The 13050-nt window shown below is 53.1% G+C and overlaps 6 protein-coding genes across 6 annotated transcripts; 3 read left to right on the top strand and 3 right to left on the bottom strand.

Annotated features, from left to right (window-relative positions):
• Nucleotides 1–620: 620 nt before the first annotated feature.
• On the top strand, nucleotides 621–899 carry CTAM01_07733 (uncharacterized protein; the record flags this gene model as incomplete). Its single annotated transcript, XM_060523754.1, has 1 exon — nucleotides 621–899. The coding sequence occupies one exon, from the start codon at nucleotides 621–623 to the stop codon at nucleotides 897–899; it is 279 nt and encodes a 92-aa protein (XP_060381501.1).
• A 1833-nt stretch (nucleotides 900–2732) lies between these two features.
• Nucleotides 2733–3950, top strand: CTAM01_07732 (zinc-binding dehydrogenase; the record flags this gene model as incomplete). Its single annotated transcript, XM_060523753.1, has 2 exons — nucleotides 2733–3662; nucleotides 3747–3950. The coding sequence occupies 2 exons, from the start codon at nucleotides 2733–2735 to the stop codon at nucleotides 3948–3950; spliced, it is 1134 nt and encodes a 377-aa protein (XP_060381500.1).
• Nucleotides 3951–4307: 357 nt separating this feature from the next.
• Nucleotides 4308–5402, bottom strand: CTAM01_07731 (brix domain-containing protein; the record flags this gene model as incomplete). The annotated part of the gene is made up of 3 exons (XM_060523752.1): nucleotides 4308–5196; nucleotides 5271–5327; nucleotides 5389–5402. 3 exons carry the CDS (start codon nucleotides 5400–5402, stop codon nucleotides 4308–4310), a joined length of 960 nt encoding a protein of 319 aa, XP_060381499.1.
• A 738-nt stretch (nucleotides 5403–6140) lies between these two features.
• Nucleotides 6141–6323, top strand: CTAM01_07730 (uncharacterized protein; the record flags this gene model as incomplete). The annotated part of the gene is made up of 1 exon (XM_060523751.1): nucleotides 6141–6323. The coding sequence occupies one exon, from the start codon at nucleotides 6141–6143 to the stop codon at nucleotides 6321–6323; it is 183 nt and encodes a 60-aa protein (XP_060381498.1).
• Nucleotides 6324–6473: 150 nt separating this feature from the next.
• Nucleotides 6474–7633, bottom strand: CTAM01_07729 (uncharacterized protein; the record flags this gene model as incomplete). The annotated part of the gene is made up of 2 exons (XM_060523750.1): nucleotides 6474–6864; nucleotides 6933–7633. 2 exons carry the CDS (start codon nucleotides 7631–7633, stop codon nucleotides 6474–6476), a joined length of 1092 nt encoding a protein of 363 aa, XP_060381497.1.
• A 1268-nt stretch (nucleotides 7634–8901) lies between these two features.
• CTAM01_07728 (uncharacterized protein) lies at nucleotides 8902–12114 on the bottom strand (the record flags this gene model as incomplete). The annotated part of the gene is made up of 9 exons (XM_060523749.1): nucleotides 8902–8906; nucleotides 9112–9213; nucleotides 9295–10375; nucleotides 10428–10458; nucleotides 10522–10590; nucleotides 10648–11367; nucleotides 11434–11618; nucleotides 11675–11961; nucleotides 12024–12114. Coding segments are annotated over 9 exons (2571 nt in total), but the record flags the coding sequence as incomplete, so codon positions are not given.
• Nucleotides 12115–13050: the final 936 nt, after the last annotated feature.

Genomic DNA, 13050 nt, shown 5'->3' with positions numbered 1-13050 from the left:
CGGGGGCCTGGTTGGATGCCTTGGGATAGGACCAGGGGAGGGGGGTAATTCTCCCAGTGACGGAATCTTTGGAGGATGCGTGTGCAAGTTGCGTGTGTCCGAGTGCGTGTGTGTGTGTGTGCGATGGGATGGGATGGCTTGGGTTGGGACGAGGAAAGGGGGGAAGATGCTTGTTCAGGTTTCTGCGCCCGTTTTTGGGGGCCCCCAAACCACGCCGCCGGCTTTTGCTTGGAATAGATGAGTCCTACGAAAGGATACTTTGATACTTTGATACCTTCCTTAGGTTCCAAGGTAGTGTACACTACTGCGTAGGTACAGGATGGATGCAGGATACAGTGACATTGCGTTCCATGGCATTTGAGGCGGTGCATCGCTTCGTTTTGGAAAACATACTTATAAAGAGCATGCCACGCCCAGCCTCTACCAATTCTTCATCTTGGCCTGCGTCAGCAATCAATCAGCCTTTTCTACCAATCGTCCATCAATCAAACGCTATCAACACCAGCAATACTACAAGAAGCTACCCGTCACCACATTCACCACCCTCACCACATCTACTACCTACGATCATCACCATTAACCACACATCCACCATCATCCAAACCCCTCAAACCGCAACAATGGCCAAAGCAACATACGCACCCCCCACCTTCTCCGAGACCTCGACCATCTGCTCCTTTGAAAAGGAATCCTTCGAAAAGGACCCCGCTGTGACAGTAGCAGCAGCACCCGCCGTCAAGGAACGCCGCTCCCTCCGATCAAGAGTCAAGAAGGCCCTCCGCGAGGTCGGAAACCCGCCCACCTACCGCTACGACCTCGAGCACGGCATCGAGACCAAGAGGACGGTACCCGTCGGCCCCATGGGCTACAATGTTCTCAACCAGCCCTCGCGCATGTAAAACACACTTGCTGCTACCTATCAGTGGACTCTTGTGTGCTTGCGATAAGCGATAAGCGAACGTGCGATTTGATCTCGATGAAGAACAGACGGATTTGACTGTTACGGATGAAGCGATTTTTTCATTATGGATGCCATGAACGGATATACCAAATGGCGCAACGGAGTTTGGATGGAATCTTCATGGGGTTCCCCTCGTGTGGGGGGACCCTGATGGACTTTTTCCTTGGGTTCTGAACGATTTTATCAAACATTTTCTTTACAATTTTTTTCATCACGGCACGCAATAAGGGCAAGAAACACAAATAAAGGTCTCGTCTCCTATGTGTTTTCCGCTCCCTTTTTGCAAGCTGTCGCTAGTCGATAGGTGTCGGCAGAGACGGACCTTGGGTGAGATGGGAGGTGCCGCGAGGAGAGATGGCTTTTGCGAACCCAGCTGAGAGGAGAGGGGGAGCTTGAGGAGGTTGCCTTTGTTCCCGCTCAAGAGGGGGAGGAAGGGGGCGCCAATGGCTCTCGCGCCTGGCTAGGGTTAGGATAACGACGGTGGGTTGGCGGGAATATGGGGAGCAAGCCATCGTCTTACGGGCTGCCACACTCCAAGGATTGGGTCGACACCTACGCTCAGCCTTTTTCCTTTTTTCACATTTGACAACTCGGGGGAATTGGAGGGATATGAAGAGGTGTTACCGGTTCCCCAGATGGGACATGGATCTTGATAGAACAACACCACGAATTCTCTCTATCCCCAATTTGCTATCCTTTCACGTGAAGAATGAACAACTTTCGCAGTGACCATCCTCATCGACCGCCTAGGTATCTAGACCAAGTCCGGATATCCTAGTACCTAAGTCAGAGGCGCGACTCGACTCGGCGTCTCAACATCAGACTGACTAGACGCGCGAGCGCGCGCTCAATGTATCAGCTGCCCAGTCAGGCGAGTCGACACGATATGAATGGAAGAGTAGGCCGTTCCCCATTTTTGCCGACCGGCAGACTGAGCGAGTACCGGGTTAAGTGGGACTGGTCGGGGGGCAAAGACCGGGCTACGGACCCGTTTGGCGGCAGTTCCGTTGCCCCAAGTCAAGGATTTAGGCCGGTTTTGTCCCTACACGGCACAGTATGATCATTCAAGCATCCCTCTGGCTAATTCCAGAGAATCAATTGATATTTTGTCTCAATGCATACCCAGTACCCAAGATCTAAGGATTCATAGCAAAACGCATTTGGGTACGACAGAATACTTTTCCTTACTCCAAATCGAACATCGCAATCAAGAATTGCCATCATGACGTAACATACCCTCGTTAAGTAACTGCCAAGTTACACAGCACCAGCAAAAACCAAGTTTCTGAAATAGTCCTCTTTCCCTTCCAGAAGCACTCATTTAGGGCAGACAATAGGGACTAGATCGGACGAAGAGGACAAGAGGGGAATGCTAATGGATTGGATGGAAGCGGGGGCCACGGCTCATCCCTTCTCCAGTCATCTAGCTTAGAAATCACGACATCAACTACAAACCGGGGCCGAAACTCCCTTGCGCCAAGCTTATTCAGCATCCTGTGTCCGTGGTGATTTGGGATTCGAATGCAATGCTGAGCTTCTGTTGGTTTGACATTTCAAATTTCGTTGGGAGTTGTTAGTGGGGATAAGTAAGGACTGAGTACAAAAATGGCACGAGAATCTCTCAACTTCACGTGTGTTGGTGTTGCCTATAGTGAAGACAATCTTCTTACGCCATCATCAGACTCGTTTGTACGCGAAGCAGGTTGAATCTTCCCTACTATACACACAACTATCTCGTAATCCCAACGTCAGAGAGAAAGAATCACACAAAATGGTAACCATCCCCAAAACCCACAAGGCCGTCGCCACACCCGCCAAACGCGCACCCCTCATCCTCCTCGACCGCGAGACGACTCCCCCGGGACCAGGCGAAATCCTCATCCTCAACGAATGGACCGCCTCCAGCCCCCTCGACCTCCACCGCGCCGACGGCGGCCTCCTCTGCAACCACCCGGAAGTCATGGGCGGCGGCGCAGCGGGCACCGTAGTCGCCGTAGGCCCCGGCCAGGACCCAGCGGACGCCGACAGACTGAACCCGGGGGACAAGATCTTTACGTTTGCGTTCCACCACTTTAGCGAGCGCGCGCACCAGGACTTCGCGACGGTGCCGGCGTACCTGGTCTCCAAGCTGCCCGCGAACGTCACCCCGCAGGAGGCGGCGACGGTGCCGACGAACCTGATCACCGTGTTCCACGCCGTGACGGCGGATCTGGGGCTAGAGCTGCCGTGGCCTCGACCCGCCGAGGGAGAATGGGTCCCGCGTGCGAGGGACGACGCCGTGCTTGTCTGGGGCGCGGCGAGCAGTGTCGGCGTGTACGCGGTGCAGGTGCTGCGGCACTGGGGATATCGGAACGTCCTGGCCGTGGCGAGCGAGAAACACCACGCGCAGCTGAAGACGATGGGCGCGCGGGAGACGTTTAGTTACCGGGACGCCGACGTCGTGGAGAAGATTCTGGGGGCCGTCGGTGAGCGGGGCGTGCCGTTCGTGTTGGATTGTATCGGGTCCGTCGAGGGCACGCTGAGACCGTTGACGAAGATTGCGGGCCGGGGGACAAAGGTTGCCGTCATGTTGCCTGTCATTGTGAGGGACGCGACGGAGGAGGTTGAGCCGGAGTACGAGATGGAGGTGGGGATCGTGTTGGTTGGGGAGTGGGCTGATGGTGTCGAGCTCCGGGGGGTGAGGACGCATTTCTACCTTGCGGTGAGTTTTTGGATTTCCATTCGTTTCTTCGTCGAGTGAGTATGTTGCCATGAGATTGGCAAGGCTGATATTTCGGTAACACAGAATGAGTTCTTCAAGGAAAAGATGCAGAGAGAGATTGTGCCGACGCTCTTGGAGCAGGGCATCATCAAGCCCAACAAGCAGAAGATTGTCGAGGGCGCCACCATGCTGGAGAGAGCGCAAAAGGCGATTGAGTTGCTGAGAAAGAGGGATCCCAGCGGTGAGCGTCTGGTCTGGAGGGTTTCGGATCTTGAACTGAAGCTGTGAGTGAGGTGGTCGTGTTAGTTGATGTCCCATCAGCGCGAACATCACCTAGTTGGCCTACATTAGAGAAAGAAGCATGGCTGTAGTGGAATGAATAGAGGTCTTCAAATGCTTTTTGCGACTTTGTTCCTGCTTTTGTAATCTGCCGACCATCTGCTGAAAGAAGCTCAAAACTCCAACCGTGGGATGCCTCCTGACCAAAAACAAAACGCCAATGAGTGGTCGATCCTCCGCTGCGTCGTCTCTTTTCCCACTCGGATATGTATATCAAGTTTCCTCCGCAATACACACATACACACACACACTCTCTCTCTCTCTTTCTCATAACCGTCGCCGTATTCTTTTGTCACTCCAAGCACTTTACTCCTTGCGACCCTTCTTGGGCTTCTCCTCCGCGTCACCCTTCTCCCCCTCGTCCTCGCTCGCCACGTCCCTGCTGCGCTTCAGACCCTTCATCTTGCGCGTCTGCAGCTCGCCCAAGTCCTGGCGGCCGACGTGCACGCGACCCATCTTGTCACCCATGGCGTCCGTGGTGATGTTCTTCTTGGTGCGCTCCTCGGTGCCGCGGGGCTTCTTCATGGCCTCCTTGAGCATGCCCTCCTCGGGCTCGCGCACGCGGCCGACGCGGAAGTCCATCCGGGGCCCAATCTCGTTGACCTCGACGCGGGGCACCTTGGAGCCGCTGCGCTTGGTGGTGATGGTGTAGGCGCGAAGGCGGATGGCGGGCTTGGCGGCGTCGTCGGTGGGCTCGTCGGCCGTGATGGAGACGATCCACTGCAGGCCCTCGACGTCGATCTTGTCCGTGGGCTCGCCGCGGAAGAAGTCGGCGAAGAAGGATTTGGCGTGGGTGTACTCGTTGGCGATGGGGCTGTCCCAGGCGGTGCCGGCGAAGTTGAGCATGGGCTTGAGGCCGATGGGGACCTTTTTGCCCTTGAACTGGGCGAGGGTGCGGAAGGTGTCCGGGTCGAGGTAGAGCTCGAGCATGTCAAAGACCTTGTAGCTGAAGGTGCGGACGAGGGTGAGGGCGTGGGGTCGCTTCTTGGAGGTGTGGCCAAAGACGAGGATGGAGGCGTCGTTCTTTTCCGAGAAGAACTCGAGCGAGTCGGCGTTGTCAAAGGGGTGGATGTCGTTCTTCTTTACGAAGCGCTTGGCGAGCGGCTGGCGCATCTGGTAGAGCTCGTTGATGGCATCTTGTGTCACTTGCGAGCATGAGCTTCCGCGGAGGAACAATGCCGTCTTGGGGTTTTCTCTGTTTGAGAGAAAGGTTGCTGAATTAGCTTGCGATCATGGTCAAACTTGTTCGTCGAGATCGGGGGAACGTACTGGGCCTTGGGCTCGCGCTTCTCGAGCGCACGCTTGGAGCGAGCATTACGGGGTTTTCTGTTGAGCAATTATTAGCTACTTGTCTGCATGGCTACGTTGTGCGGTTGCCGCGACTCACATTTGACGAAGCATTGTGCCGGTGGTCGAATCTGTCGTCCGTCGGGTCTTTGATGCAAGTGGCTGGGATGCGAACTGATCTCAATTCTGCGGTAAAGTTGAAGCCGCCGTCAAAAAAATTGCTTATCGTTATCGCCAGGATGCAAAATCTTATCTTATCACCCCGCGGCATTGAAGGTGCCTGTATCTAAGACTGCCAGCTGGTCCCACCTGCAAGGCTTCAGCTGAGCTTCGTCGTTCCTTATCACCGTCATCAAAATACACTGCCGGTTTATAAGGTAATATCTAACACGCGCTTACACCCATGTTTGTCCAACAGATGCCCAGCTCACTATCGAACCACCACCATCATGGGCCATAAAGAGCACGACACGCCTAAAAAGGCACGGTTCCGTGGGGCCTAGACATTTCTTACTGCTTAGGGTTATAAGTTCAAGAGGAAGGATCTCTATGAGTTCTTCGATATCAGCGAGCGAACAGGTCGCGAGCTTCTGAAGGACCCGTACGGGTGCGACCGTACGCGCCACAACAACCCGGATCTCCCAGAGGCACGCGGGCGCAAGCGGAAGGTTGTCGACGAAGACGCTGTCGATGCAAATGGAAAGCCCTTGAAGAAGAGGAAGAGGAAACCCGTCAAGAAGAAGAATCCACCAAAGAAAACAGGGGCAGTGAAGGCTCCTGATTCAACGCGAGCCTCGGAGAAACAGACGAGCTCCAATCTGCCAGCAAACGGATTATCGCAGGCAGCGCCAAATGCAGTTGACCAAATGCCTGGCCCATCTCAAGCTCAGTCCGTTCCCTCTGGCAGCTATGTCAACTCTTTTACGTCCAGTGTATTTTCCGCAGTGGATGGAGGACATCCGTATCCTTTCTATGGAGAACAATCTGGCCAAGGTCGTTATTGAACTTCAGCTACATCTTCTGAAAATGATTTGACACCATGCACAGAGCGTGCTCGACGACACGAGCAACAGTCAAACAATTTCATCCAAGTCATTATCATATTACTCCAACGGTGAACCATTCATACACAGCCCCAAACAACAATACGCGACAGTTTGGCCGATTCTTAAACGACCCCTATGCCTAGTTCACCAACTCATACAACTGACTAACAGCGCCGACACCCTCTCTTGAGTACAGCGCCAGGAAATGCGTCGGGTCCCTGTTGAAAAGTCCAGGCCAATGGGCCTGCGCGGGTCCCGTCACGACACTGCCGCTCCATGTCTTGCCGTGGTCGACACTGGTGATGACCTTCATCTCACCAAAGTTGTAGCCGTCGGCACCCTCAACGTCCTCGTTGGTCATGAAGCTGGCGACGAGCGTGCCCCATACGTTGTACACCTGCGGCGCGCCCGACATGCGGCCGTTGCGCGCCGTGTAGAGGCTGCCACGCTCGCCCCAGGTGTAGCCGTCGTCGTGGGAGAGGACGTAATCGACGTTGAACCTGCCTTCTCTGGTGTGTTCGAACACGGCACTGTGAAGGGCTCGCTGTTAGTTTCTCTTTCCGGATGGGTAGGGAAGCTTGATTACCACCCAACTTACATCAAGTCTCCTTCGTTGCCAATAGGCGCAACACCGACCATACCGTCACGGGACAAACGATGGCCGCCCGAGACAGGAATCCAGGCCGACCAAGTCTGACCGCCGTCCTTGGAGTATTTCATAAAGTTGTCCTGGTCATCAGCCGAGTTCTCGGCCGAATAGTAACACTGCAGCGTGCCATCCCTCGCCAGACGCAGGTACGGCTCCCACAGCCCGTTGACGCCGTTGGGCACGTGCTCCTCGACGGTAGACAGATACTTGAACGTCGCGCCGCCGTCGTCCGAGTACGACACGGAGATGCGGAAGTAGGTGTAGTGCCCTTCAGCGCCCGTGCGGTCGTGGTTCCGGTAGGCGTACAGGATGCGGCCGCCCGGCAGCTGGATCGGCATGGCGTTGTCAATGTCGTGCGTCGCCCTCTCGCCGCGGAAGACCTCGCCGATGCGCTGCCAGGACTGCGCGCCGTCGGTGGAGCGAACGACGCGGAGGATGCTGGTCGAGCCTTCTTTCGCCGCGTAGCCGCCGATGAGGGTGCCGTCGTTCATGAAGCTGACGCGGATGTAGTTGCCGGTCGGGTCGATGACGACGGGGTCGCCGGCGCGGACGACGCGGCCTGGCAGGCGCTTGTCGAGGGATACCGGCGTGGTGGTGGCCAGGCCTACGAGGGCCAGGCCTGCGGTGAGGGTCTTCGCGAGGTTGAACATTATGATTCTAGTCTTGGGGGGGTTTCTTGTCGACCTATGGGTGGCGATACATCAAAACGAGTTGAGGCGTCTCATGATGGACTCTTTATGTGTTTCCATTTCCATCGCGTCTTGTAAGCGCGGCATGTCGGAGCCAGTACCAAGAGTTTTGTGGCATCATGTCAACTCCACGAGCTGACTTGATCAAGGATGACTTTTTCCCTCTCTCCCTGGTCATCTCAATCTGGCTGCCTACCCAGGAAGCAGAAGCTTGCTGAATGCCTCTACGGATGCCATTGAAGGATCAATTGCATCTACGCTGTGGAGATTCGCGCTGGGCTGAGTTCCTGTCCTTGAATCCTTCACCCACGTAAAATCCCGGCTTCCCCTGCAGGAAGCGGTGTATTCGTAGAACTCGTCCAATAAACCATCCTGTTCATCCTGTCAGAAATATTGATTCCCTCTTGCGGCTCTCGGGGCTCCACATCACAGGTGAGAGGACAGGGACCCCAGAAGCCGCGGGCTGACATTGAAGAGACCCGACCCCGTCGGTCGCACTCAATCCTTGTCTGGGCACCACAAGTCGAAAGCTGGTGCCTAACGTTCACCACTTCGGCTTTGTTACTTGCAATATGGCTTCTCCTAATCTAGCGGCGGTTGTTCCCGTGCTCGCCGTGTGCTTGCTTCTACAGAAAGTGCCACTCTGGATTTTTGGTATGAGCTAAACCAACTACATCCGACCTCAAAGTCGTTCAACACGACGCGCAATATCAACGATACATTTGAAGGCTGTCCTCTGGAATTGAGGCCTGATAACGCAACGTATCACCTCTGCGCATTTGATCAGGATATGCATAGTGGTACTGAGCCCTTGGCATGCTGGCTTGCTGCCCAAATCCACAATGGAAGCATGTTCCATTATTACTGACGGTAATCCTTATTAGCACTTGATGCGGATGCTGGGGGATGTAACGTTGGATGTGCGAACAAAACATCGGCGGCGACAATGATGTTGGCTCATGATGAACGACGGACATGTTCTCCGCACTGGGGAGATGAGCGAATGGCAACGAATTACAACCTTCCAATCCTTGGGATCTCTTCCCTGAACTTCTTAAACGTAAAGCCTAATTCCTCGGGTATTGCAACCATTGAAGCATCCATAAACGACATCATTTGAGAGAGAGAGAGAGAGAGAGAGAGAGAGAGAGAGAGAGAGAGCAAGCTGGAATTAAATGAAGTTTTTTTGAATGTGGCCAAGAATTATTCGTTTGCTCAGGAATGAAACTCTAAACTGCAGCATCCATTGTTGCCACTGGTCTTCTCAAGACGATGAGTTTTGTTGATTGCCAACGGCATGGTCTGTCCCGGTTTCTGAAGCCGGCCGAACATGGTGTGGAACGCGTCTAAGATCTGGCTGGTCAATTTTCTTCACCACTTTCTCCTTGTTAGAATAGCACCATAATCAATATCATTGCCGAGTGTTTCGCGAGACTCACATTGTCCGAATACATCGCGCATACGTCGCTGGTACCACCATCCTACGAAGCTCACGACCGCCATGAAGGCTATGGCGGCGATGGCGACTGGCTCCCAGTATGCTACCACATGTCAAATCGTGGTCTCCCCAGGCAGCTATGAGTCCTCCCTAATTAACAAAGAAAGTATGGTCTGTAGCTTACTGGTAGCAGAGTTAATCATCGCCCGGCTGTTGACCGACAGCACGACCGGCGGCCGTCTCTCTTTTGGCTCCAACCAGTGATGCGCGTTAATGAAACACATGTTGGTGCGGTAAACACCCATGATTTGCATCAAAGTGCCCCCGAGGCTGACGAAGACGGCACCCAGTCCGAAAATGAGTTGCAATGAGTAGTAGAGAAAGAACCACAACAAGAACCAGTATTTGTGTGGAACATCGGATCTTGGCCTTTTCATGTGATTTAGAAAAAGTCTAAACTTGGACACAGAGTTCGAGTCGGGATCGGAATTGATCCTGGGCGGTCGCGGATCTGCATGCCATGGAGCTCTCGAAGGATCAAAGAAGCCTCGCTTGTCTAGCCATCCTCCTCTCCCAAACACGCCCCGATGATGGTCGTTCGCGGTGTTGGCGGTGCTGTTGGTTTTGTTGGTCATATTCATGTTACTCATATTTCTGGTATTGTGAGTGCCGTTGGCGAGATTGACGGGATTCGCGGCGTTGGCATTACCGTTGATGTCGATGGTGGCATTGATGACGTTTGTATGTCCCTCGATAATGCCTGGAGGACCGACATAGGCCCAAAGCCAAAGACCGACCTGTGCAATCTGGAGACCGAAATACACCAGAAACGTCAAGGAGCGACAGGATAGCCCAATTTGAGGAGTAAAGTATGCCAGCATGAACGCGAACAAGTAAGGGATCCCAACCAGCAGCAAGGTAAGAAAGAGCAGAACAAACCAGTCGAGCAGCGATAAAGTGGTGGTGTTTCGTAGGTCCTTCATATCTCCATCGATGTCTTCGTCATTCTCGTAATCAATGTCGATGTTTCCACTATAGACGGCAAGAAGCTTCTCAATCCATCGTTTCTTAGTGTGACCGCGCAGCCATTGCCAAGCTACTTTGTAGCAACTGGGATAGACAAGATCGAAGCGTAAGAAGCCGAAGACTTCCTTTGGGTCTTCGGGGGTTTTGGGGTCACGCTCTGTGGCTAGAACACCTTCGAGAATATTCGGATTATTGCCTGCGAGTAGTAGACCAGAAATGATGGCAATGTGAGGAATGATCTATTTCGTGTTAACCAATGATTCTTTTTACCCAGGGGCTGAATCCACTAACCATGTACCAAGATCCAAAGGCGATGGATTCGCTTCATTTTCCAATTAGTTCTATTCCGTACCTTGAAGTGACGAAACGCTGGTCAACGACTTACGCGATGTTCTCGTCGCCAAGTTCGTCGAGGCTTGTCAGGAAGGAGAAGATGAATCCTCCAATGAAGAATCTAAGTCTTATTAGCACAAATTAGGTAATATTACTTTACAAGAATAATATCACTAACATCACGGGTGCTCCAACAATGGACCCAAATGAATACTGGCAGTGAAGCATAGTGCGTAGTCGGGTTTTCGTCCTTATAATGCAACGGTCGGTTTCTCGTGTTCGGGGCAACTCTCTTTGACCACGTCTAGCCCACTGACGAGGAGACACATTGTCGGGATCAAGATCATCATCATAAAGCCGAAGACCGTCAAGTATGTTTTCCATATGACGCCACGGGGATGCCGTCAAGTGACTTGTGGTTTGACGTAGAAGCCCTCTCATCATGGAACCGCTACTGGCACTTGGTTGTACGGAGGGTTGCTGTCCACTGCTCCGAGTCGGAAGGGAAATGGACGTGGTATCGGTCGAGGCTGGTGGTTGATGTAATTGAGGTTCGGCTCCATCCGTAGCTGTTTCTACATCTCTACGCTGTTGGTCAACAGCAACAGGGGGTTGCGATAAGGCGAGATCTAGGTTTCCAATGAGTATCAACATGAGACAGCGGCAACGCATGTCGAGCGTCAAGCGCTTGTTATTGATTTTATTCCGGAGGAACTCTAGAACCCGGTTGTCTAAAAACGCCTCGTAAAGACCACTGAGAATCATGGGGCCGGCGAAGGCGAAGCAGATGGAGAGCCATATGATCGTGTCGACTGTGACAATTAAGCCTGCTATGATAGCACCGAGAATTGCTGGGATGATGCTTTTGATGCCGCCAATGTCCGCTGTGAATAAGTGGCTAATACAAGATCAGAGCAATTCAAAATAAGTAAAATAAGAAAGTGTTTCGCTGGACCAAGCGTACCGAGGAACATGAAGTTTGCGACGCCTAGGCACTGATAAGCAGAAAACAACTGCTGGTACCAAGAAACCCGAGAGTGAATGAAGCCAGGCGTTCAAGTTAGACTTGTCGCTAAGAGACCAACCCGGACAGGTCTTGATGAACCATTCGTACTGGACTCGTACTTCAGGTGCACCACCAAGATGCGCCTACATTCCGGATGAGCTTCAGCAGACTCGGTGGTTGTGGCCGTGGTAGATCTTACATCGTTATACTTGGCATCGCATGGAAACTGACTTCGATTGGCGGCGCTCCGAAGATCACCGGTTGTCAAGACGCTAATATTGGTAATCGAATTGTTGTGAATGACTAGTGTGCCGTTCTCGAGGATTTTCAACCCGGCTTCAACGGCCTTGAGGCAGCACCATGTGTAGTTCTGACCGCCGAGGTAGACATTGCCTGAGTTCTCAGGAGCACTCTCATTCAAATTGGCGAGCTGCCAAAAGACATCCGACGGCTTGGTGATCCCCTCGATATCTTTTTCTGCTCGGACTGTAGTCGCAAACAGTAGAAACAAGCTGTAAAAGCCATGCATCGCTCAAAGCAGATCGTACTAGCCCACTGGCTATCCGTGGTGAATGTTGGAGAGCGACCGACATCGAGACGACACGAGGGAAACCTAGTGATAATAAGCGTGGCTCGTAGGCCTAAACAGAAGAATAAATATCTTGGAGGTGCCAGGCAGCGCTCCAGGAATCAATATTTCGGCCTCACTTGAGCCCTCGAACCAATATGATTATGTCGTGTGACTCGGCGCTGGCCACCCTATTGGATGTGTAGCCTGCCATAAGCAGGCTGCGCCGTTGGCATGATGCTTCTGGAAGAGGCTGCAGATAGGATATATTAGACGACCAATGATGAGAAATGCAATGACAAGAGAGGAAGGAGGTCCGAGAGGGAAAGAGATAGAGTGAAAAGAAAAAGGAGAGAACTGCGGTCAACATTTTCAGGCAGAAAGAAGAGATGTGATTTCTCATCTGGCAAACGAGACAACAAGGCGGGGAGGCTTAGCATGAGCTGGCAGGCGGCATGTAGCCTAAGATGAGGTGGAGGAGAAAGCACGGCGGTAACCCACGCCTCTTTCCTCTATTACTCGTTGGAGACAAAACCATGGCGACAAATTAATTGCGAGGCCAGATAAGCAGGGACGGTCCAACGCAACCCTCCGATGTGGCTTCGGCCGGCTGGAAGGTCAGACCGGAGTTCTGGCTCCACGGAGACTCCTCGGAGACTTAGCGAGCTTCGGCGATGCACTGACCCGACGGACACGGAGGAGACTCTCAGTCGGCCCACTGTAGTCGGGGAGCCTGTCGTCATTCACACAGTTCCAAGTCGTACCAATATCCAAAGTCCCATGCCGAACCAGATATATCCTTTATAATTGAGATTTTCTGAGGTTCGACTAGACCTTCCAAGCAAACGAACGGAGCTCGGCATCCAGAAGTACCTTATTTCTGACAAGCCCTTGCGAGCTTACTTCACAGTGGATCACGAAGCGGTAGTGCCCGAAGGATCTGACCTCATGCGTTGAATTCGCTTAATGAGGGATCCCTACCTGCCATGTTTTGTTCCCAACATTTC

The sequence above is a fragment of the Colletotrichum tamarilloi genome (assembly GCF_030869305.1).
Source record: "Colletotrichum tamarilloi strain Tom-12 chromosome Unknown Scaffold_25.1, whole genome shotgun sequence".
Classification (NCBI taxonomy): domain Eukaryota; kingdom Fungi; phylum Ascomycota; class Sordariomycetes; order Glomerellales; family Glomerellaceae; genus Colletotrichum; species Colletotrichum tamarilloi.
Note: the sequence above shows the minus strand (reverse complement) of the source record. Positions and strands in the feature narration are given on the sequence as shown.